This window comes from Hemiscyllium ocellatum, chromosome 2, assembly GCF_020745735.1.
Source record: "Hemiscyllium ocellatum isolate sHemOce1 chromosome 2, sHemOce1.pat.X.cur, whole genome shotgun sequence".
In the NCBI taxonomy this organism is placed as follows: Eukaryota; Metazoa; Chordata; class Chondrichthyes; order Orectolobiformes; family Hemiscylliidae; genus Hemiscyllium; species Hemiscyllium ocellatum.
In genome coordinates this window covers 8,666,621-8,689,721 of record NC_083402.1, presented here as the reverse complement: position 1 = coordinate 8,689,721, position 23,101 = coordinate 8,666,621, and the positions used below count along the sequence as shown (strand labels likewise).

At 44.0% G+C, this 23,101-nt stretch overlaps 1 protein-coding gene across 3 annotated transcripts in view; it reads left to right on the top strand.

Moving 5' to 3' along the window:
- The window catches only part of znf131 (zinc finger protein 131), a 35,737-nt gene extending 17,652 nt beyond the window's left edge, over positions 1–18,085 (top strand). For all 3 annotated transcript variants that reach the window (XM_060842612.1, XM_060842602.1, XM_060842621.1), the window contains exons 4-7: positions 12,000–12,144; positions 14,498–15,243; positions 16,013–16,143; positions 17,041–18,085. In XM_060842612.1, coding sequence (XP_060698595.1) covers positions 12,000–12,144; positions 14,498–15,243; positions 16,013–16,143; positions 17,041–17,295 — 1,277 coding nt within the window. In that variant the 3' untranslated portion in view covers positions 17,296–18,085. The remainder of the gene's footprint in view (positions 1–11,999; positions 12,145–14,497; positions 15,244–16,012; positions 16,144–17,040) is intronic.
- Positions 18,086–23,101: the final 5,016 nt, after the last annotated feature.

Genomic DNA, 23,101 nt, shown 5'->3' with positions numbered 1-23,101 from the left:
CTTGAGAAGTTGGTTTGCATCACAACTGATAGTGCATCAGCCATGCTTGGCACAGATTTGGGCTTCGTTAAATTTTGCAAAATGATCCTGATTTCCTCTCTCTTGTCAATTATCACTGTATTTCAGCAGCAAGTATTGGACATTTTCTCATGTAATGAAAGTTGTTGTTCAGGTTGTAAATTTGATTCGAGGAACAGCCATTCAGTACCACTTATTTAATCCCTTCATCAACAATTTGTCACAGCTTATGATCGACTGATCCTCCGTGCTGGTATGAGCTGGTTAAGTCAAGAAGTTTGACTGCATCAAGGACAAATCAGACCGCATGAGTGACACCACATCCACAAACATGCATTCCCTCCACTAAAGATGCTGAGTAGCAGCATTGAGTGCAGTGTACGACATATACTGCAGAAATTCATCAAACATCCTTACACAGCTCTTGCCAAGCCCACAACCACTTCCTTCTAGAAGGGCAAGAGCAGCAGATATTTGGAACACCGTTACCTGCAGGTTTTCCTCCAAGCCACTCCCCATCCAGACTGGGAAATATAACGCTGTTCCTTCAGTGTTGCCGGATCAAAATTCTTGGGCTCCCACCCTCACGGCTTTGTGGAGCCTATCTAGACAAGGACTGCAATGGTTCAGGAAGGCAAGGACAATTAGGAATAGATCTTAAGTGTTGACTCAACCAATTATACGCAAATCCTATGAGTTGAAGATTGGGGAAGAAAAATGGCAGATGGAGATTAATCCAGGTAAGTGTGAGGTGATGCACTTTGGGAGACAAATATTAAGGAAAAGTATACAGTTAATGGTAGCATTCTGAATAGCATTGACGTACAGAAGGATCTTGGAATTCAAGCAAGGAGATAGTGTGGTAAAGAAGACATATGGTACACTTGCCTTTATTCGTCAGGGAATTGAGTTCAAGAGTCAGGATGTCATGTTACAGCTTTATAAAACTTTGGTAAGGCCACGCTTTGAGTATTGCATTCAATTCTGGTCGCCACCTTGAAGGATGTGGAGGCTTTGAAGAGGGTGCAGAAGAGGTTTACCAGGATGCTGCCTAGATTACAGGGTATGAAGTACAAGGAGAGATGAGAAAACCTCAGGTTGTTTTCTCTGAAGTGGTGAAGGCTGAGGGGAGACTTGATAGAAGTTTATAAAATTAAGAGATACATACGTGGAATGTGCTGCCAGGGATGGTGGTGGCTGATACAATCAGGCATTTAGGGAACTTTTAGGTGAGCATACGAATGTGCAAGGAATGTAGGGATGTGGACCAAGGACAGGCAGAAGGGATTAGTTTAATTTGGCGTCATGTTCGGCGCAACATCGTGGCTGAAGGGCCTGTGCTGTATTGTTCTATGTTCTATCTGATCACATCTGTAAGACCATAATACATAGGAGCAGAAATTAGGCCATTCAGCCCATCAAGTCTGTTTTGCCATTCGAACATAGCTGATAGGTTTCTCAACCCCATTCTCCTGGTATATTTTGTGCCCCAGCTCCTGACTATTGTTTGGAGGCCTGTATATAACTCCGATTATGATTTTTTTACCGTTGCGGTTCCTCAGTTCAACCCATACAGATTCTACTCCATCTGACCCTATTTTGTTTCTTACTATTGACTTAATTTCATTCCTTACTAATAAGGCAACCCCCACCTCCTCTGCCCATCTGCCTATCTTTTCGATAAGATGTATGTCCCTGAATATTCAACTCCCAATCCTGATTCCCCTGCAGTCTCGTCTCCGTAATGTCCACCACGTCATACTTGCCAATTTCGATCTGTGCCACAAACTAATTTACCTTATTTATTATACTGCATGCATTCAGATATAACACCTTCAGTCCTGTATTAACCATCCCTCTTCTCATTGTCATTCGTTGTGCTTGAAGTGCGAAACCTTTCCAAACATTCTGTCCTTTTTGTGTCTGCTGGAGACTTTCATAACTTCTCCTGAGTTCTGCACTCCTACCTCCTCCTTTAATTTGGGTTTTTCTAATTTTCCCTTCAACTGAACACAGCCCCTCCCATTTAGTTTAAAGCTCTGTCTACATCCCTAGCTATGTGATTCGCTAGGACTCTGGTCCCAGCATGGTTCAGATGAAGACCATCCAACTGGACCAGGTCCCTTCTTCCCCAGTACTGGTGCCAATGTCCCATGAATTCAAACCCATTTCTTCCACACCAATCTTTGAGGAACACTTTATCTTATTAACCCTGTGCCAATTAGTTTGTGTCTCAGGTAGTAATCCAGTGGTTATTATCTTTTTGGTTCTGCTTTGTAATTTAGCTCCGAGCTGTTCATACTCCTTTAGCAGAACCTCTGCCCGAGTTTTATTTACATCACTGGTACCTATATGGACCACAACCACTGAATCTTTACCCTTCCAATCCAAGTTCCTCTGCAACCCAGGTGAGATATCCTGAACCTGAGCACCAGGCAGGCAGCACAACCTTCAGGTTTGTCGAACCTGGTCCCAGAGGACAGTTTCTATGCCTTTAGCTATATTATCCCTGATTACAACAACATTTCTCTTCTCTCCCTCCACTTGACTGGCTCCCTGCACCAAGGTGCTGTCATCAGTTGTTTCATCCTCCCTGCAGTCCACACAGAGAGCATAACTCTTGAACCTGATGGACAAGGATTGGGGCTGAGGTTCCTGCAACTTTACTTCCGGGATCCCTCTACCTGCCTCACTCACAGCCATACCCTCCTGTCCCTGATCACTGGCTGAATTTGAGTTAGTGTAGGGGTGTGCCTATCTCCTGAAACACAGCGTTCAATTAACTACTCTCCTCCTTGCCCCCCCCCAACCAAAATATCGCAATGTTTGATTCTGAGCTGGAGTTCTTCCAGCAAGCAATGTTTACTACACACATGGTCACTGGGAATGATAATGGGGTCTACCCGCTCCCACATCATGCAGAAACAACACATCACCAGACCCTCTATCCTTATTTTATTTAATTGGTTTTGAATTTGTTTTTTTAAATTTTCAACTGTTTTAATATCTCTTGCTTGTGCAAGTTGTAACCAATAATTTACAAGGTTCAGTTTAACTCCGATTCAGATTTAGCAGACTCCCTTTTAGCCAATCAAATCACAGCCCTCTGTGGACATCATTTTTCTGTTTCCCTCAGTCAAATCTTTTTGAATCAGTATCACTTACCTTCCCAGGCTGCTCTCCGCTCACCCCTACTCAGCGCCTCTCTCAAGGTGAAAATCCGAGAGGTAAATTTTTAAATCACTTACCTTCCCAGGCTGCTCTCCGCTCACCCCCACTCAAGCGTCTCTCTCAAGGTGAAAATCCGAGGTAAATTTTTAAATCACTTACCTTCCCAGGCTGCTTCCACTCAGCGGCACTCCTGAAGTGCAAGCAGCAAATCTACGAGTTGAGTTTTTATACCACTTACCTTCCCAGATTGCTCTCCATTCGCTCCTGCTCAGTGCAACCTCATCCTTTACTACAGCCTGTGAATATATTCAACTTGAAACTAGGTCTGTGGTCCTCCCACTTTAAAAAAAAATCGAAGACAGAGATAGTGGGCGGCACGGTGGCACAGTAGTTAGCACTGCTGTCTCACAGCGCCTGAGACCTGGGTTTAATTTCCGGCTCAGGCGACTGACTGTGTGGAGTTTGCACGTTCTCCCCGTGTCTGCGTGGGTTTCCTCCGGGTGCTCCGGTTTCCTCCCACAGTCCAAAGATGTGCGGGTCAGGTGAATTGGCCATGCTAAATTACCCGTAGTGTTAGGTAAGGGGTAAATGTAGGGGTATGGGTGGGTTGCGCTTCGGCGGGTCGGTGTGGACTTGTTGGGCCGAAGGGCCTGTTTCCATACTGTAAGTAATCTAAATCTAATCTATCTTAAAAAAAAAGGTCCACCTGGAAAACCTTTGTGTATATCTGAGGAAGTTTGCAGAGGAATTTACGAGTAAAAAATGAGGTCTGCAGATGCTGGAGATCACAGCTGCAAATGTGTTGCTGGTCAAAGCACAGCAGGTTAGGCAGCATCTCAGGAATAGAGAATTCGACGTTTCGAGCATAAGCCCTTCATCAGGAATAAGGGAGTAAAAAATGAGGTCTGCAGATGCTGGAGATCACAGCTGCAAATGTGTTGCTGGTCAAAGCACAGCAGGTTAGGCAGCATCTCAGGAATAGAGAATTCGACGTTTCGAGCATAAGCCCTTCATCAGGAATAAGCTTATTCCTGATGAAGGGCTTATGCTCGAAACGTCGAATTCTCTATTCCTGAGATGCTGCCTAACCTGCTGTGCTTTGACCAGCAACACATTTGCAGCTGCAGAGGAATTTAACAGACTATTTCAGGAATTAGGTGTCTTGACACAAGTCATCATGTCAAATTCATTGCTTCAAGTAGATATTGCTGGGTTGACTACCAAATTCTGCTGGGTGTTTGATGTACACAACAGTGGAGTTGATATGGAGGTAGTTACTTTGCAAAATGACATGAGCACTGAAAATAAACTACATTTTCAACATTTCTTTGGAGTGGATTCAGGGTTGCACACAAATTCAAAAAGTAATGTACAGCTTAAAAAGGTTTACGACTATTGGTGTAGAGGGTGCTTCATGGAGGTGACGCATTGCCATATGCAGTGAACTAATTTTGAAAAATTGTTTTAAGAAGCTAGAAGCTTTGAGCACCACAAGATTCAAAGCAGAAGTTGAGGTCAAGCAGGAAACGTATGTCAAAGCAGTTACAATGTAGGGGGAAGGAAAAGCATTTTGCAAGTCTCCCACGGTTTCAATTAGATATCCACCAGTCACTAGAAAACTTCTTGTCTGCTCCATGATGCACTTCCCATTTCAGTGAGACTCATCCATGCACAATGTTGCTCAAGTTTCAAATTAAAAAGCCTAGTTTATACTTATTACTTTTTTCATATCTTTAGCAGCACACTTTCACTGTCACCATCCCCGCCCCCCAGAATCCTGAGGGGAACACCACCCCTGCTCATGACTCCACCCCAATTTCCCCCCCATCACCACACCCACTCCAGTTACCGGCTCCACCCCCCATTTCCAGCTCCCAGCCCTGCCGAGTTTTCACCATTCCCCCTGACCTTCCCCCTCACGAACAATCAGTCCTCAGCAAAGGATCATCTTCATCCCCCTCCGCCCACACATCAGTGAATTTATTACACGCTATGACGTCGAACACTTCTTCCGCCGCCTCCGCCTCTGAGCTTACTTTCACAATCAGGACTCCCACCCACCTTCCGAGGACCCCTTCGCCCACCTCCAACACATTGCATCCACCTGGACACCGTGTGCTGGCCTATTACCCGCCCTCAACCTCTTCATTTCCAACTGCCGCTTGGACATTAACCGCCTTAACCTGTCTACCCCCCCCACCCCTCCAACCTCTCACCCTCAACGCGCAGCCCTCCAATCCCTCTGCTCCAATCCTGACCTCACCATCAAGCCAGCAGATAAAGGGGGCGCAGTGGTAGTCTGGCGCACTGACCTCTACACCGCTGAAGCCAAATGCCAACTCGAGGACACCTCTTCCTACCGCCCCCTCGACCATGACCCCACCCCCATCACCAAACCATCATCTCCCAGACCATACAGAACTTCATCACCTCAGGAGATCTCCCACCCACAGCTTCCAACCTCATAGTCCGGGAACCCCGCACTGCCCGGTTCTATCTCCTTCCCAAGATCCACAAGCCTGACCACCCTGGCCGACCCATTGTCTCAGCATCTCCTGCCCCACTGAACTCATCTCTACTGACCTCGACACTGTCCTATCCCCCCGAGTCCAGGAACTCCCCACATACTTTCGAGACACCACCCACGCCCTCCACCTCCTCCAAGACTTCTGTTTCCCCGGCCCCCAACGCCCCATCTTCACTTTGGATATCCAATCCCTCTACACCTCCATCCGCCATGACCAGAGCCTCCAAGCCCTCTGTTTCTTCCTCTCCCGATGTCCCCAACGGTACCCTTTGCACCGACACATTCTGGCCAAACTGGTCCTCACCCGTAACAATTTCTCCTTCAAATCCTCCCACTTCCTCCAGACCAAAGGGCTAGCCATTGGCACCTGTATGGACCCCAGTTTTGTCTGTCTCTTTGTTGGCTACGTAGAACAGTCCATCTTCTGTAATTACACCGGCACCACCCGCCACCACTTCCTCCGCTACATTGATGACTGCATTGGCGCCACCTCGTGCTCCCGCGAGGAGGTTGAGCAATTCATCAACTTCACCAACACATTCCACCCTGACCTTAAATTTACCTGGACCATCTCTGACACCTCTCTCCCCTTCCTGTACCTCTCCATCTCCATTAATGACGACTGACTTGACACTGACATTTTTTACAAACCCACCAACTCCCACAGCTACCTTGATTACACCTCTTCCCACCCTACCTCCTGCAAAAATGCCATCCTGTATTCCCAATTCCTCCACCTCCGCCGTATCTGCTCCCAGGAGGACCAGTTCCAACACAGAACACATCAGATGGCCTCCTCCTTTAGAGACCGCAATTTCCCTTCCCACGTGGTTAAAGATGCCCCAACGCATCTCATCCACATCCCGCACCTCCGCCCTCAGACCCCACCCCTCTAACCTTAACAAGGACAGAACGCCCCTGGTGCTCACCTTCCACCCTACCAACCTTCGCATACACTAAATCATCCGCTGACATTTCCGCCACCTCCAAAAGGACCCTACCAGGGATATATTTCCCTCCCCACCCCTTTCTGCCTTCCGCAAAGACCATCCCTCTGTGACTACCTGGTCAGGTCCACGCCCCCCTACAACCCACCCTCCCATCCTGGCACCTTCCCCTGCCACCGCAGGAATTGCAAAACCTGCGCCCACACCTCCCTCACCTCTATCCAAGGCCCTAAAGGAGCCTTCCACATCTATCAAAGTTTTACCTGCACATCCAGCAATATTATTTATTGTATCTGTTGCTCCTGATGCGGTCTCCTCTACATTGGGGAGACTGAGCGCCTCCTAGCAGAGCACTTTAGGGAACATTTCCGGGACACCCGCACCAATCAACCAGACTGCCCTGTGGCCCAACATTTCAACACCCCCTCCCACTCTGCCGAGGGCATGGAGGTCCTGTGCCTCCTTCACCGCCGCTCCCTCACCACCCAACGCCTGGAGGAAGAATGCCTCATCTTCCGCCTCAGAACACTTGAGCCCCAGGGCATCAATGTAGACTTCAACAGTTTCCTCATTTCCCCTTCCCCCACCTCACCCCAGTTCCAAACTTCCAGCTCAGCACTGTCCCCATAACCTGTCCTACCTGCCTATCTTCTTTTCCACCTATCCACTCCCCCCTATCCTGTCACCTTCATCCCCTCCCCCACTCACCTATTGTACTCTACGCTACTTTCTCCCCACTCCCACCCTCCTCTCATTTATCTCTCCACCCTTCAGGCTCTCTGCCTGTATTCCTGATGAGGGGCTTTTGCCCGAAATGTCGGTTTTCATCACTGGATGGCTGGGCCAATTCATGACCAGGCATTCACTGTTTTCTATGTGGTGAGGGTATGGCAGTTATGGTAGCAATGACATGATTGACTGCAAAATTATCTCGACCATGTTCTGTGGGAGCACACAACCCAATAGATGCCCCGATAACGTATGTGAATACAGAATGTTTTAACATCTTTTGCTGAACCTCATTTCAAATGTATTAATAGTAATACATTAATGAAGTATAGTATGGAGCTCATCAGGAACAAGTAGGGTAAGCTGCTCACTAAGGCAAAGGGTATGCAGAGATAATAAATGAGTCCTTTGTTTCTGTCTTTACCAAATTAGAAGATGGTGACAATGACCTCATTAAAAATATCGGTGTTGAGCAGCTGAACAGAGATAGGTAACGATGGGGTACTAAAAAGACTGGTGGCACTGCAGGTAGAGGAGTCACCAGGCCCGGATGGAATGCATCCTAGGTAAACAAACACCTAGCAGTTGACTTTCAATGCAGAGAAACGTGAGGTAATTTGTTTTGGTCGAAGAAATATGGAGAGACGATACAGACACAATGGTACAGCTTTAAGTGGAATAAAAGAGCAGATTCACATGCATAATTCTGTGAAGGTGACCAGCCAAGTTGAAACAGTTGTTAAGAATCCTTGTGTTTACAAATAGAGTCATAGAGTATAAAAGCAAGGAAGTGATGCTACACCTCAGCAAATCATTAGTCAGACCACATTTGGAATAGTGTGTTCTGTTCTGCGCACCTTATTTAAGGAAGAATGTTAAAGCCCTGGAGAGAATGCAAAGGACATTTACAAAAAAATACCAGGAATGAAGGATTTTAGATGCAAGGAAAGATTAGAGAAATTGGAGCAGAGAAGATTAACACGTGACCTTGTTGAGGTTTTAAAAATTGTGATACTCTGAAAGATATTCTATTTCCATTAGTTGGTATGTCAGTAACTAGGGATCATAGTTTCAAGATTTGTTAAAGTACCTATTCGAGATGGCTCAGGGAATCCATGATGGACTCGACCTGTAAGCCTCTCCTGGTTCATCCCAGAGATTGTACTCTGTGGCAGTCTGGAATATTAAACTCTGACGGACAGTTTCGTTTAAATGATTACCTTTATTTACCAATGGTATCAGTGTTACATTATAACACAGATACCTATGAGCCAGGCTTGAGCTAAGGTTCCAAAACCATTAGCAGAGTAGTGGAATCAACCTTTACCCGTGAGAGCTCTCTTTATTGCTGCAGACAAGCTATCTACACAGAAAGTGGTATTAAAATTACAAAAACACCACATGCCCTTCATCAGATAAGCACCAATAAAATCACAAACATTTGCAGAGGAAGAGAAACTCACTGACAGGTCTGAGTATGCTTGACTAATTAAGCTACATGCACATTCAAAGTGGGAACTCTAGATCAAGCCAGATAGTCAATTGCTTTGGCTGTTACATCATAACGAGAGACGAGTGAAAAGATCATGAAGTAACCTTGCTCAGCTAACAAGTTTAGTATCATTGACATACAAAATGGCTTTTTCTTTTAAAATCATCTTAGATTCCCAGAAAGCAAATTGAATTTATAACATTCCCAGATCTCAAGCTCCCAGGGACAACCCAAACATTCAACCCATGACACAAGCCAGTGTTCACTCAAATCAGACTATAAAGGGTTAATTTTCTACCATCTCTCTCTATATACACACACACACACATCTTCCAACTTCCTTGCTATGTCAGTTTTTTTCCTAGCCTATAAGGGTAATGAGACATTCACATTCCACAACAGTCAAGATGAGGGAACTGAGCTTCATAAATTCGAATCTGCTCAGTGTGGGATACTTGAAAATGTATCAAGATTGTTCTATGACATGCATATTCCACTCAGCTTGTTAGGTTACAAGTTCTTTTCCTATTGAGTATGAGTTTTGTTAAGAGTCTGTGATAAAACAGAGATTTAGTTATCTGACACCGGATGGTGAAATATGTGTGCCTCTGGCATGAGAAGGCAGTACTGCTCCACATTCCACAAGTGAACAAATGTTATTACCTTATTTACACCGATCTATTGACACTAAGAACAGATGAAGGGCTTTTGCCCGAAACATCGGTTTTCCTGCTCCTCAGATGCTGCCTGATCTGTCATGCTTTTCTAGCACCACATTCTCGACACTAATAACACCTGTCCCCAATTCTTCTGGACCAAGCACTTTCCCGCATTCTCTGCAGCAAATATGTCACATTTAAGTCTACACGCTTTCTCAGATTGTCAGCAAGAGAGTTACAAGGAAGATGAGGAGAAGCTTCTTTACTCAGCGAGTTTTCCGAATTTGGAATGTGTTGTTTGGGAGAGTGGTAGAGGTGAATTCCATAGGAAGGTTCAAAAGAGAACTTGATATGTATCTGAAATGATGAATTTAGAGGGCTACAGTGATAGGGCTGGAGAATGTGATTAGCTGGGTAGCTCTTCCAGGAACAGGTACTGACACACATCAATTGACTCTCTCTGTTCTGTTAAACTCGATGATTCTATGATTAATGTTGGAAAGTGAAGCAAGCAGCGTGTCATTGCCCTATTGGTACCCAATCAACATTTCCCCCCACCTTTGCAATGTGGTAACAGTGTGTATCATGCACCAAGTGCAATGCAACAACTCATTTAGTAGACCATTCCAAATCCTCGACCTGTACAACCAAAATATTCAAGGGCTGCGGATATCTGAGAGCACCACCACCTGTAGCTTTTCTCCAATAATCATACTATTCTGACTTGGATCAGTATTACTGTTTCTTCACTGTCGCTGGGTCTAAATCCTGGAACTCTTCCCCACCCACCCTACAACCTCGAGCATAGTTGGTGTATCTGCACCATCTGGACTGCAGCAGATCGAGAGGCAACTTTCTGACTGCCATTAGGCCCAGTCAGCAACAGCTAGGTCCTGTGAATGAATAAAAAGCAACATGGATTCTGCTGAAAATCTACTGCTTCTTATGTTGGGAAAGTCCATGGAGACACATTGCATGTCTGGATAAGCTACTCATGCAGTATGAAGCAAATAAATCTGCCTGGATGACCAACATTTTTGCTGCATAGATCAGGAAAGTGGAAAAAATGTATTGATGGAAGAAAAGGAAGCTTATCTCCCTGAAGACCTTGAAGATACCATTGAATGCCATTTTGCTCACACACCTGTTTCCTGAGCTGAAGCTGCAAGGGCTGTAGAGATGTTTCATGATTTGCAGTGCAGCTTGAAAACATGGAAGACACATTTGGCTGGATTGATGATATGGCATGTATCACACTCATTCAAAGCACGCTAAGCAGACTAGACTTCTGGGTTTTTCCAAAGCTAACTCCCAATATTTTTCAGTATCTTTTTCCTATTCTGTCTTGTCCAGTCTTTGTAAATTGTAAACACATTGAGAAATAAAAACATTTTTAATGCATTTGTTATGTTACTGAATTTTCATTTTCTTTGACACAGCCTAGTGGTAGGCAAGTTGGCTTATCTATCTATCCTCAAGCTCTGTCCACACTGATTATCAAGTATTGATTTATGGCTATTTTACTTTGCATTGTAAGCCTATTACATATTTAAAATGAAGGTAATCATTTTTTAAAATCCATCTTAAGTTTAAAAACTAAAACGAGATATAAAACTGTCTCCCAGATAAATCTATTCCACTCAAAATTGTCTTCACATTTGCAGTAAGTCATCAAAGGTGACTTTCCTGAAGCACTATGTTAAAGTGAGCCTGGGGCCAATTGTTCAATCTTATCTTTGATAGCATGCAGCCAGAGACAAGATCCCCACAAGCATGGGGATCTTTCATTACCCACACTGAGGCAGCATGTCATATTAATACCCTGCATGGGTAATTATTACACATAGCTAAATTTGTCCTCATTGGAGTTTAGAACAATGAGTGGAGACCTGACTGAAATTTATAATATTCTTAGAGGGCTTGACAGAGTAGATGCAGAGGGAAAGTAGGACCAGAAGGCATATTGATAGAGAAAGGGTCACCCTTTTCGAACAGAGATGAGGAGGAATGCTTTTTCTCGGAGTATGGTGAATTTGTGGAGTTCTTTAAAGCAGAAGACAGTGGAACCTGGGTCATTAAGTATATCCAAGACAGATTTTTAAAAAATTCATTAAGGGAATTAATGATTTTGGGGAAAAGGAAGGAGAGTGGATTTGGGGATTACGTGATCAGCCATGATCTCATTGAATGGTGAAGTGCACTTGATAATCCAAATGGCCGCCTTCTGCTGTTCCATCTTATGGTCTAAACCACAACAATTTATTAGAAAGTAAATTCAATCATACATAGCTTTACTTGTCTATAATTCCACTGAGTTTATGAATGCAGGTTGTTTGCTAGGGGACACAGTTTTGAGGCTTGGCGATTGAGGTTGAACAGGTTGCATTGAGACTTGTTGTGAATCAGTGTCGATGTTGCTGGACTCTTTTTGACAACTGATTGTTCTCTTACCTCAGGAGTGAGTAACCTTGCATTCCGACATCTGATTGAGTTTACTTATACTGCCAAGCTGATGTTACTGCAGGAGGAAGAGGCAAGTGATGTATGGAAGGCAGCAGAATACTTGCAGATGGAAGAGGCTATGAAAGCACTCAACAACCGGTAACAAATCACTTCTGTAATTTTGTGTGTGTTCCTCAATATTAGATCGTAACATTTTTAAATAGTTGCTGTTTGAAAGCTATAATAACTGATTGAAATTTGAGGCATTGGCAAAATCCTTTGTAGAATGATAGGTCACTTACCTTCTGTGCTCTATCGTGTCCTTTCTGCTGACAGAGACTTGTTTTTGTCTAAGACATTTCTCGAGCACTTTGCAGTGCCTCCTAAGCATTGACTTACTTCAAAGTGCAGTGTTTTCTAATGCAAACACATGTGATAACCAATTTCCATATTGCTAGAGCCCACTAACAGCAGTGGGGTGAAGGCCCTGTTATTTGAGTGTTGTTTGTTTTCTTATGTCTCACTGGGGTAGAATGCCATCAAAAAGAACTTAATTTCTTTAACATGCAAAATTCTCTGATGTACTTGATTTTTAGATCCAGATTGATTGAAAGCACAAACCAGGTTTCTGAACTTTACAGGAATTATTATTTATTACAAGTAAATAAACTGTAGCTGCAGATAAATAAATACGAACAGTCAACATATAACCACATCCAGTTAAAGTTCTAATTCCCTCCTAAACTTCTCCTTGCAAACACAGGCAGATACAACAAAATGAGTGATATAGAAGGAAGGGAAGCAGTTTCTATTCACATCTCTGAGATTATTCTTGTGCTGATTGGAGTGCTGCTTCTCACTCATCTTTCTTGCGATGTTTCTACTGATTTGTGGGAGGCACAGGGTACCTGCTTCACTTTTTTCTAATGAGCCCGAGACCCTTTACTTAAAGGCACGGTTTACTATATCTACTAAAAGAGAAAGAAGCTGGCTTTCTTAAAGTGGGTTTTGGTACAAAGAACAGACAATGCTCCTGAGATAGTGGAGATCTAACTGCTTCTCCCTATCTTTATCTCAGCTCCATTATATTCAGTTATCTATGAACCAGTCACATAGTTATTGGCAAGAGGAAGTCTTTGTCATCAATAGCTGCTCACTTGTCCACAGACCAATCAACTTCTTATCGCTGGACGAATCTCCAGTTGTACACAGCTTGTCTGCACCTTCTCCCACTACTACTGTACCAGCAGCTGTGTAATCCTTAACAACCTTTGAATTTAAAACAGTTCTTTTCCCATTTCAGTCCACAATCAAAAATACAGAAAAATAAAAAAAGAAGTATTTGGTGATTTTATGAACAGGCTTGTTGGTTGAATGGGAGAGTCTAGATTAGAGTGGTGCTGGGGGATTTTGCCTGAAATGTCGATTTTCCTGCTCCTCGGATGCTTTTCCAGCACCACTCTAACCTAGACTTTGATTTCCAGCATCTGCAGTACTCACTTTTGCCTTGTTGGTTTGAATGGGTCATTCATTCCATTGTTTTAGGGTTATTGCAAACACTCACCTCACTTAAACGTCTCCAATGAATTGCTTTGGAGAGCTGTGATCTGGTGCATAGACAACGTATTCTTCTTTATTCCTAAACTGGTCCTATTTTAATCAAAAACATAATTGGGGAGATCCTTATTTCCTTTTCAGGACCTGATCTGGTTTCTATGCTGTGCTACATGTCTGTGTTGTATTACAGTAAAATCTCATTCGTAAATACATGTATTTTAAAAGATTCATTCACGGGATGAGTGCATTATTAGCCAGACCTTCACTTATTATCCATCTCTAATTGTCCAGAAGACAGTTAAGTGTCAGTCAACAATGACTTCATGGCTATCATCTGACTCCTAATTCCAGATACTTACTGAATTGAAATTCCACCATTGCCATGGCGGCATTCGAACCCAGGTCCCTAGATCATTACCAGGGTCTCTGTATTGATGAGGTGAATTCCTGATGAAGGGCTTTTGCCCGAAACATTGATTCTCCTGCTCCTCAGATGCTACCTGACCTGCTTTGCTTTTCCAGCACTACACTCTTGACTCTGACCTCCAGCATCTGCAGTTTTTACTTTTGCCTAGTTGTTTTCCAGTGGGATGTATTTAAAATTAAATATTTTTTTATTACATATATAATATGTTATATGTAAAATATTTTTTGACCGTTGGAACCTGTTTATTGACTGTCATAAAATATGTTTGCCATTTGGAATTTGCCCATTGTGAGATTTTCCAAGAACATAACTCTTTCTGAGCTGCAGGACTCTATTGTACTCTTCCAAATCTCACTTATTCCCTTGCTCTGTGTCCTTGTCTGTGATACTCTTCCTGATGCCATTCACTCCCTCGTTATGTGTTCTTATCTGTGTTACTGTTCCCTGACACACACACACTGCCTCGCTCTGTGTCCTTATCTGTGTTACTCTTCCTTATCCCACTCATTGTCCTGCTTTGCTCTTCAGAGACAATGCAGACTCACCGGCAAAAGCAAAGACACCTGGCAAGAGGAAAGCCAAGAAGCGGACAATAGCAGAAACATCGAACGTCATTACGGAAACCCTGCCATCCATCCAAGAAACAGACACTGTAGAAATTGACCAGGAGAATGTCTTTGCTGCGGAGATTGTGGAGATCAACGCGGAAGAGATGGGAGAGGAGGCTGGGACTACTGTAATGGAAGCAGTGGAGAACCTGCCAACGGCAGATGACTCGCTGCAGCCATCTGGTGATGCAGCGGGCTCAGAACAACCGGCTGAATCGGCACTTGCTTTGCTTGCCGATATCACCAGCAAATACCAACAGGATGAGCTTGACAAGGAGCTGGAAAAGGAAGGGGAACGGGAGTCTGCAGGCCAGTCCCAGGAGGAGTCAGAAACGTCCATTGTAACAGAGGATGGGATCCACATTGTGGAAGTGCTGGCGCAGGGTGACAAACTGTTCTGTTGTGAGAAATGCAGTCGCTCCTTCAGACTCTTTTACCACTTCAAGGAGCACCTAAAGGTGCACTCGGGAGAGAACTATGTATGTCACCTTTGCAGCAAACAATACACACGGGAGAGTGCCTGGAAGCAGCACCTGTCCTCCCACCGAGAAGAGGAAGGTGGGAACAAGAAGCCACGGTGTGTCCGCAAAGTGCATGTGTGTCAGTACTGTGAGAAACAGTTTGACCACTTTGGACATTTTAAAGAACACCTTCGAAAGCATACGGGTAAGAAGTGTCATCAGTACTGTGCCTTTGCCCACCAATATCTTACTTTTATTCTCAAATCATTGAATGATATAAGACAGAAGATAGCCATTTGGCCCATTGTGCCTGTGTTGGCTGTTTGAATTATTTGGCCTGTCCCCTCACCTGAAAATTCTTCTCCTTTGAGGATTTATCCAGTTCTTTTTTGAAACTTATTATCAAATCTGCTTCCACTGTATCTTGAGCAAGTGCACTCAGATCCTAACAATTAATAAAGGTGATAGTCACCTTAAGTCTGTATCCTCTCTGCTAATTCTGTTGCTTGTTGAAAGAATTTCTCCTAATTTGCTCAGTCAGTTTCTTCTCATCTCTGTCGTAAATGGGCAACTCTTTATTTTGTAACTATGAACTCTATTCCTAACATTTCTCGCAAGATGAAACAACCTTTCCACATTTTGATTAGTAAGGAATTCGAGGGTTACGGGGAGAAGGCAGGAGAATGGGGTTAAGAAACATATTTGCCAGGATTGAATGGTAGAGCAGATTAAATGGGCCGAATGGCTGAATTCTGCTCCAATATCTTATGGTCCCCTGCAACCTTTCATTTATTACTTTATCTGGAGGACAGTAAAGTAACTATTATTCTGGTTTCTGTTAGAACTTTAAAAAATGTGTAAGTGTTTTTATTCTGGGGGCGTGGGGAGAACATGGTATTTGGATTGTTCATTTCGCAGATGTGGACAAAGTCTTGGAGCATTGAAAGGCAAAATCTACTCTTTTACTTCCTCAGGTGAGAAGCCCTTTGAGTGTCCAAACTGTCACGAGCGATTTGCCAGGAATAGCACACTGAAATGTCACCTAGTGGCCTGCCGAACGGGTACAGGTGCAAAGAAAGGAAGGAAGAAGATGTACGAGTGTCAGGTACAGAGCATTGAGTGGTACAGAATACTGAGCAACAAAAGCTACCTATTTCCTAAAGATCCACAGAGAGCAACATCAGCTTCCCTTCCTCTAACCGCTGACTGGTAACAAAGCATTTTCGTGAGCATATACGAAAGAAAATTTACAGTATATAGTGAAATTAGGATAGAAGACTTAAAAACTTGGCTAAGCATTTTCCAGAGACCTTTACAGAAAGATATGATGGGTGGAGAGGTTGAGGGCCTGGAATTCTGGACCCTAGTGCCCAGTCAAATGAAAGCTTTTCTGTCAATGCTTTTGGAATTCAATCAGAGATGCCACAAAAATCAGAATGACCAGGAAGCAGAACCAGTGAAATACAGTGATCTTGTAGGGTTAGAGAAAGATACAGGGTTGGAAGAGTGAGGCTCTGGACATAATTGGAAACCATGATGAAACTTGTTAAGTGATACGTATTATTACATGCCATGATGGGCGATGAATATTAAGAAATTACTGACTGCGCATTTCACTACACTCTACAGATGTGCCATTGTCATGAGTTGCAACATTGGACATTTTGTAATTGCTGCAGGTTGATAAAGCAGAGCAATATTCTGCATCAGATTAAACCGTGATGCCCCAATACATTTCTGAATCAGGTTTGCTGCTGCTTTTTATTTTTTGGGCAGTGATGAGGCCACTTAGGTGAGTGTCGTTATCAACGGGGCAAATCAAAGGCACTGATATCAGCTATGATGACAACTAGCAGTACCTGTGCCAGCGTGGGAGCCATTCAGAGGCTGCATTTCCAACATTGTCGGACTACAAGTGGCGGCCAAATTCCTTTTGCCACCTGCGTGGGTATTCTGATTTTGGGGTGACACCGCTAACTTGACTTGTTATTTTCAATCTCAGGTTTGCTCCAGCGTCTTCCCCAGCTGGGACCAGTTTAAGAATCATCTGGCAGTGCACACAGGCGAGAAACCCAATCACTGCACCATTTGTGATATGTGGTTCATGCGGGCCGGCGAACTGCGGCAACATGTCAAGGACGTCCATGGAGCTGCTGAGCAGGAAGTGGGTGAGGTGACGGAGATTGTCGTGCCCGTGGAGGTCATTGACACTGAGGCAATGGAGGGGGAGACTATCATTGAGCAGGTGACGGTGTAGGAGATGGCCATGAGAGTGGGGGAGGATGGGTTTGACACCCAGATCGAATTCTTCCACTCTCAACCAACCAGGCTGAGTGTGAGTGAGTGTGAGGAGTAGTTGCCAACCTAAAGTGGGGTTATCAACAGGGCAGATCAAAGGCACTGATATCTGCTATTATGACAACTAGCAGTACCTGTGCCAGCGTAGGAGATGTTCAGAAGCTGCATTTCCACCATTGTCGGACTACAAGTGACGGCCAAATTCCTTTTGCCGCCTGACTGGAAAGAACTGCAGTGCAAGACTACACAAATTAAATCTTCTTGCCTGAACTCATTTGGACTTCCATTGCTGCTGAGGTATTTAAGTTGCCATCATTTAGTCCAGGGATGTGAAGTTTCTTGGTTATCAGGAACCATGGTAATTGATGAACTTGCATCCACTGGCTGAAAATCCCAGCCCACCACTTTTTGACTCATAGCAAAGCAATATGGACGCACCACAGATGTACATGTGGCACTGTTGGTGGAAGCACCCTGTTGCAGTCACAGACACATATATACTGGGAGTCTTTGTCAATGTTAACTTCGATAGCCTGTGCTTTGTACATAGCTGGGGTTGCAGCTGTCTGGTTTGCCGGAAGTGCTGGAACATCTTTGAATGGATTATTGGTGCAAAGGGGAGAAGACCCTACTCGTGCCGGGATCATTCCGTCATCCAGCTCACTTCTGTAAACATTCACAATGAACGCACAACAATTAAATCCATTTACAGGCCTGTCAATAAAAAACAGTGGCTGGTTCAGTAGACAGCAGGTCTATTGTCTTTCATTCACATAATTTCACATTGCTTCCTGTTTCCTCCTCCTCTCACCTTCCCTTAACTGATTAATAGCTGTCCAGGGAAGTCTGTAGCTCTCAATAACAGTTGGTGTAAGGAGTGTAGCTATTGCATTCTGCGTTCTCTGCATCAATGGTTTAACCACTTAAAAAATGCCTTTAGGTCAGAACAAAATATGACACTGAATTACAGTAAGATCCTGGACCAGATGGCCAAAAAATTTGTCAAACTGGTAAGTTTTTAAGAAACTATTTAAAGGAGAGAAAAATGGTGTGTCTTAAGAAGGGAAATGCAGAGCTTGGGTCTGAGATAACTGAAGGCATTAACCTGTAAGCACTGTAGGTTGGCTGGCATAGGGTGCCAGATGAGCAAGACTTGGTGTAAGTTAGGCAGTGGAGATTTTGAAGGCGAAAGTGAGGACTGCAGATGCTGGAAACCAGAGTTTAGATTAGAGTGATGCTGGAAAAGCACAGCAGGTCAGGCAGCATCCGAGGAGCAGGAAACATCGATTTTCCTGCTCCTTGGATGCTGCTTGACCTGCAGCCTTTTTCCAGCACCACTCTAATCTAAACAGTAGAGATTTTGATTCAGAATTAGAATTAACTTTATTGCCACGTGCTCAAATGAATAATGAAAAGTTTGCAATATTGCCGCTGATGGTGCCATCTTAGGTACAAGATACTTAAGTATTTGGTACAAAATTAAAAGAATAATAAATAAAAGTCCAGCATAAGGATATATGGAAGAAAAATTACTCAAATTATGGTCTTTTTCACTCAAGACCATTTCAGCACCTAAACTCCAGACCGCACTTCACAGTTACAGGTGTCGCAAGTAGGAAGCCAGCCGGAGTGTGTTGCTATCAGAGATTAAAAATGTGTTGCTGGAAAAGCACAGCAGGTCAGGCAGCAGCCAAGGAGCAGGAGAATTAACGTTTCGGACATAAGCCCTTCTTCAGGAATGAGGAACATGTGCCAAGCAGGCTAAGATAAAGGGTAGGGAGGAGGGACTTGGGGGAGGGGCATTGGGAATGCAGTAGGTGGAAGGAGGTTAAGGTGAGGGTGATAGGCCAGAGAGGGGGTGGGGTCGGAGAGGTCGGGAAGAAGATTGCAGGTCAAGAAGGCGGTGCTGAGTCTGAGGGTTGGGACTGAGATAAAGTAGGGGGAGCGGAAATGAGGGAGCTGGAGAAATCTGCATTTGAGATGCAGATGTGGTTGGAGGGTTCCTAGGCGGAAGATGAGGTGCTCTTCCTCCAGGCGTCGTGTTGCCATGATCTGGCGATGGAGGAGGCCAAGGACCTGCATGTCCTCTGTGGAGTGGGAGGGGGAGTTAAAGTGTTCAGCCACGGGGTGGTTGGGTTGGTTGGTTGGTGTGGGTGTCCCAGAGGTGTTCTCTGAAACGTTCTGCAAGTAGGCAGCCTGTCTCCCCAATGTAGAGGAGGCCACATCAGGTGCAGCGGATGCAGTAAATGATGTGTGTGGAGGTGCAGGTGAATTTGTGACGGATGTGGATGGATCCCTTGGGGCCTTGGAGAGAAGTAAGGGAGGAGGTGTGGGCACAAGTTTTGCACTTCTTGCGGTTGCAAAGGAAGGTGCCGGGAATGGAGGTTGGGTTGGTGGGAGGTGTGGACCTGACGGGGGAGTGGTCTTTTCGGAATGCTGATAGGGGAGGGGAGGGAAATATATCCTCAGTGGGGTCTGTTTGTTATCAGAGATTCCCTGACTATGACTAAATAGGTATAGTTGGAATCAGAAAATTGGAGCCTTGCCCAGCTGGAGGACAATGGAGAGGCAAGGAAGGACGAAAGTATAGTCTCACTTATGGAAATCCTTAGGCTTATCGAGAAGGCTGAGGAGGGATACACTTTGTTCCTATATAACGCAATAGTTCCATTCTTGTGCAATCTCGCGTTAAAACAAACTAAACAATAGTCATGCCAATTAAAACTAATTGGGCTGGAATTACATTGTAGCCAATACGGGTACGGAAAGTTCATGTTCTACAAATAACGATCTAAATTCTTCAATCACGTTAAAGCCAAATTGCGTTGAAGAAGCAAGTATTATAGCAGAACTGATTTGTAGTTTATCTTTGCCATCTGTGAGCTTGATGAGAACTGATTTAGTAACTGTTGATAGGTCAGAAACCTCACCACCTAGGTTTCTGAAGAGGATGTTAAGTAGAGTTCCAGGAAAGAGGGACATGGATTTGGAGACAACGTTATAGATGTGGCACTGTAGTGATTATGTTATTGGTTTCGTACCCCAGAGGTTTAGGTAATAGAGATACTGATGAAATTCCACCGCAGCTGTTGGAGAATGTAAACTTAGTTTATTTGTTTGATGATGTAGAGAAGCTTCAGGAAAATTTAGGCAGGCTAGTTGCATGGGCAAGAACATGACATGTAATACAATATGGAAAAATGTGAGTTGCTCTGTGGCACAGTCATTAGCACTGCTGCCTCACAGTGCCAGGGACTGGGTTCAAACCACCCTTTGGTGACTGTTTGTGGGGGGTTTGCATATTCTCCCCATGTCTGTGTAAGTTTTTTCCCAGTGTTCCTGTTTCCTCCCACAGTCCAAAAATATATAGATTATGTGCATTGGCTATGGTAAATGTGAGGTTACAGGAATAGGGTAAATGGGTGGGATTCTCTTTGGAGGGTTGGTCTGGACTTGATGGACCAAATAGCCTGCTTCCACACTGTCGGGATTCTTTGTGTCCTCTTTGGTAGGAAAACAGAATTACAATTTTTAAACTGCGAGAGATTGGAAACTCCTGATGTCCAAGGGGACTTGTGGGTCCCTGCACACAAATCATTGAAAGCTAGTGCATAAATGTAGAAGCAGTTAGGAAGGCAACTGGGTATGTTGGCTGTTACCACAGATAGATTGGAGACCAGAAGTTAAAATGTCTTGCTGCAATGGTATAGAACCTTGGTGAGATGATACCTGGAGTATTATCGACCGTGTTAGTCTCCTTTTCAAAGAAAGAATGTACTTGCCTGGGAGGAAGTACAACAAACATTCACCAGACTGATTTTTAGGGTGGCAAGAGTGATCGAAGGGACTGGGCTTATATTCTCTAGAGTTTAGAAGAATGAGGGGATATCTTATAGAATGTACTGAATTCTAACAAGATTCAACAGGGTAGATGCAGGTAGTTTGTGACTCACTGACTAGTGAGTGGTACCATTTAAGAATAAGTTTTGTACAGAGATAAAGAGGAAATTTTTCATATGAACATGCAAATTACAAGAAGGAGTAGGCTACCTGGCTTCAAGCCTAAATGAAATTGTGAGCAGATTGGTGCATTCAGCCCATGGAGCTTGGAGCACCATTCAGTATGATCATGGCTCATCCTCTGTCTCGACACTAAACACCATACATACCCTCTGATGCCTTTTATGTCCAGAAACCTGTCTATTCCTTTCTTGAATATATTCAGTGATTCTGCCTCAATGGACATGTAGCAGAGAATCCCACAGGTTAACCAACCTCTGAGTGAAGTTTTTTTTTTCATTTCAGTCCTTCATGGCCAACAGCATATTCTGAGACTGTGATCCCTCATTCCAGACCCCTCAGATAAAGGAAACCTCATCCCTACACCCACTTTTCCCAGCTCTGTTAGATTTTGATGTATTTCATTGAGATCTCCTCTCAACATTCCAAATTTCAGTAAACATTAGGCTTGGTCAACCTAATCTCCTCATATGATACTCTTAACATCCCAGGAATCAGAGTTTGATGAACCTCTGCACTCCCTCTATGGCAAGAAGGGGCAGGAACAGAAACCATGGGCTTTGCTGCTGCTCCTCCCCTGGGTCCTCGGGTCCCAGCATGAGCATGGTGGCCTCTCTGAGGCTTGGGTATAGTGGGTTCCTCAGAACCTGGGCTCCAGGTGTGAAGTAAATTCCATCTTGTGTAGGGAAACCTCTTTCTAAGACCTTTACAGCTGCAGGAAAGTATCCTTGCTCCTGTACTCCAATCTCTTTGCAGTAAATATCAGTGTATCATTTTACCTTCATTGTTTGTTGCACTTACATGCTGGCTTTAGACTGGTGTATATGAACATTTCCTAATCTATCACCTTTTAAATATTACTCTGTATGCTATTCCTCCTACTGAAATGGATAACTTCAAATTCATCCATACTGTATTTGGCCACTGGTTCAATTTGTCGAAATTGCTTTGAACTTCGTTATGGCACCTCACCTCTCAATACCATCTCATTTGTTGTTCTCAGCAAACTTGGAATATTACCTTTTATTATCTAATCCAAATTGTTGATGTATATTGTGAATAGCTGTAGTTTGAGCACCAATTCCTATGGTACTCCACTAGTCACTGCTTTACAATCAGAGAGACCAATTTATTCCTGTTATGTTTCCTGTTAACCAATTGTCAATTCTTGATAGCTCCAACCCTATGTACTTTAACTTTGCCTACTAACTTTTGTTACAAGGAACTTTGTCAAACCTCAATGATCATATCTATTGGTTTTTCCTTTTTAACCTTTTCATTTATTCATGAAGGTGGTGGTGAGTTGCTTCCAATTTGCTGTAGGCAGTCCCATAATAACATTAGGGAGGGACTTCCAGCATTTTGGTCCGCAACAGTGAAGGAACGAAAATATGTACCAAAGTAAGGATGATGTGGGGTGAGCCTGCAAGTGGCAGTGTTCCCATGTGTCTGCTACTCTTGTCCTTCTAGCTGGTAGTAGTCATGGGTTTGGAAGATGCTATCTAAGGAGCCTTAGTGAATTTCAGCAATGCATCTTGTAGGTGCTACATACTGTTGGTTGTGGAGAGAATGGATATTTGTGTGTGGCTTCAATGAAGTGAGCTGCTTTTCCCTGGATGGTGTAAAGCTTCTTGAGTGTTTTTGGAGCTGCACTGTTCTAGGCAAGTGGGGAGTATTCCATGACACACCTGATTTGTGCCTTATAGTTGGTGGACAAGTTTTGGGGAGTCAGGAGTTGAGTTACT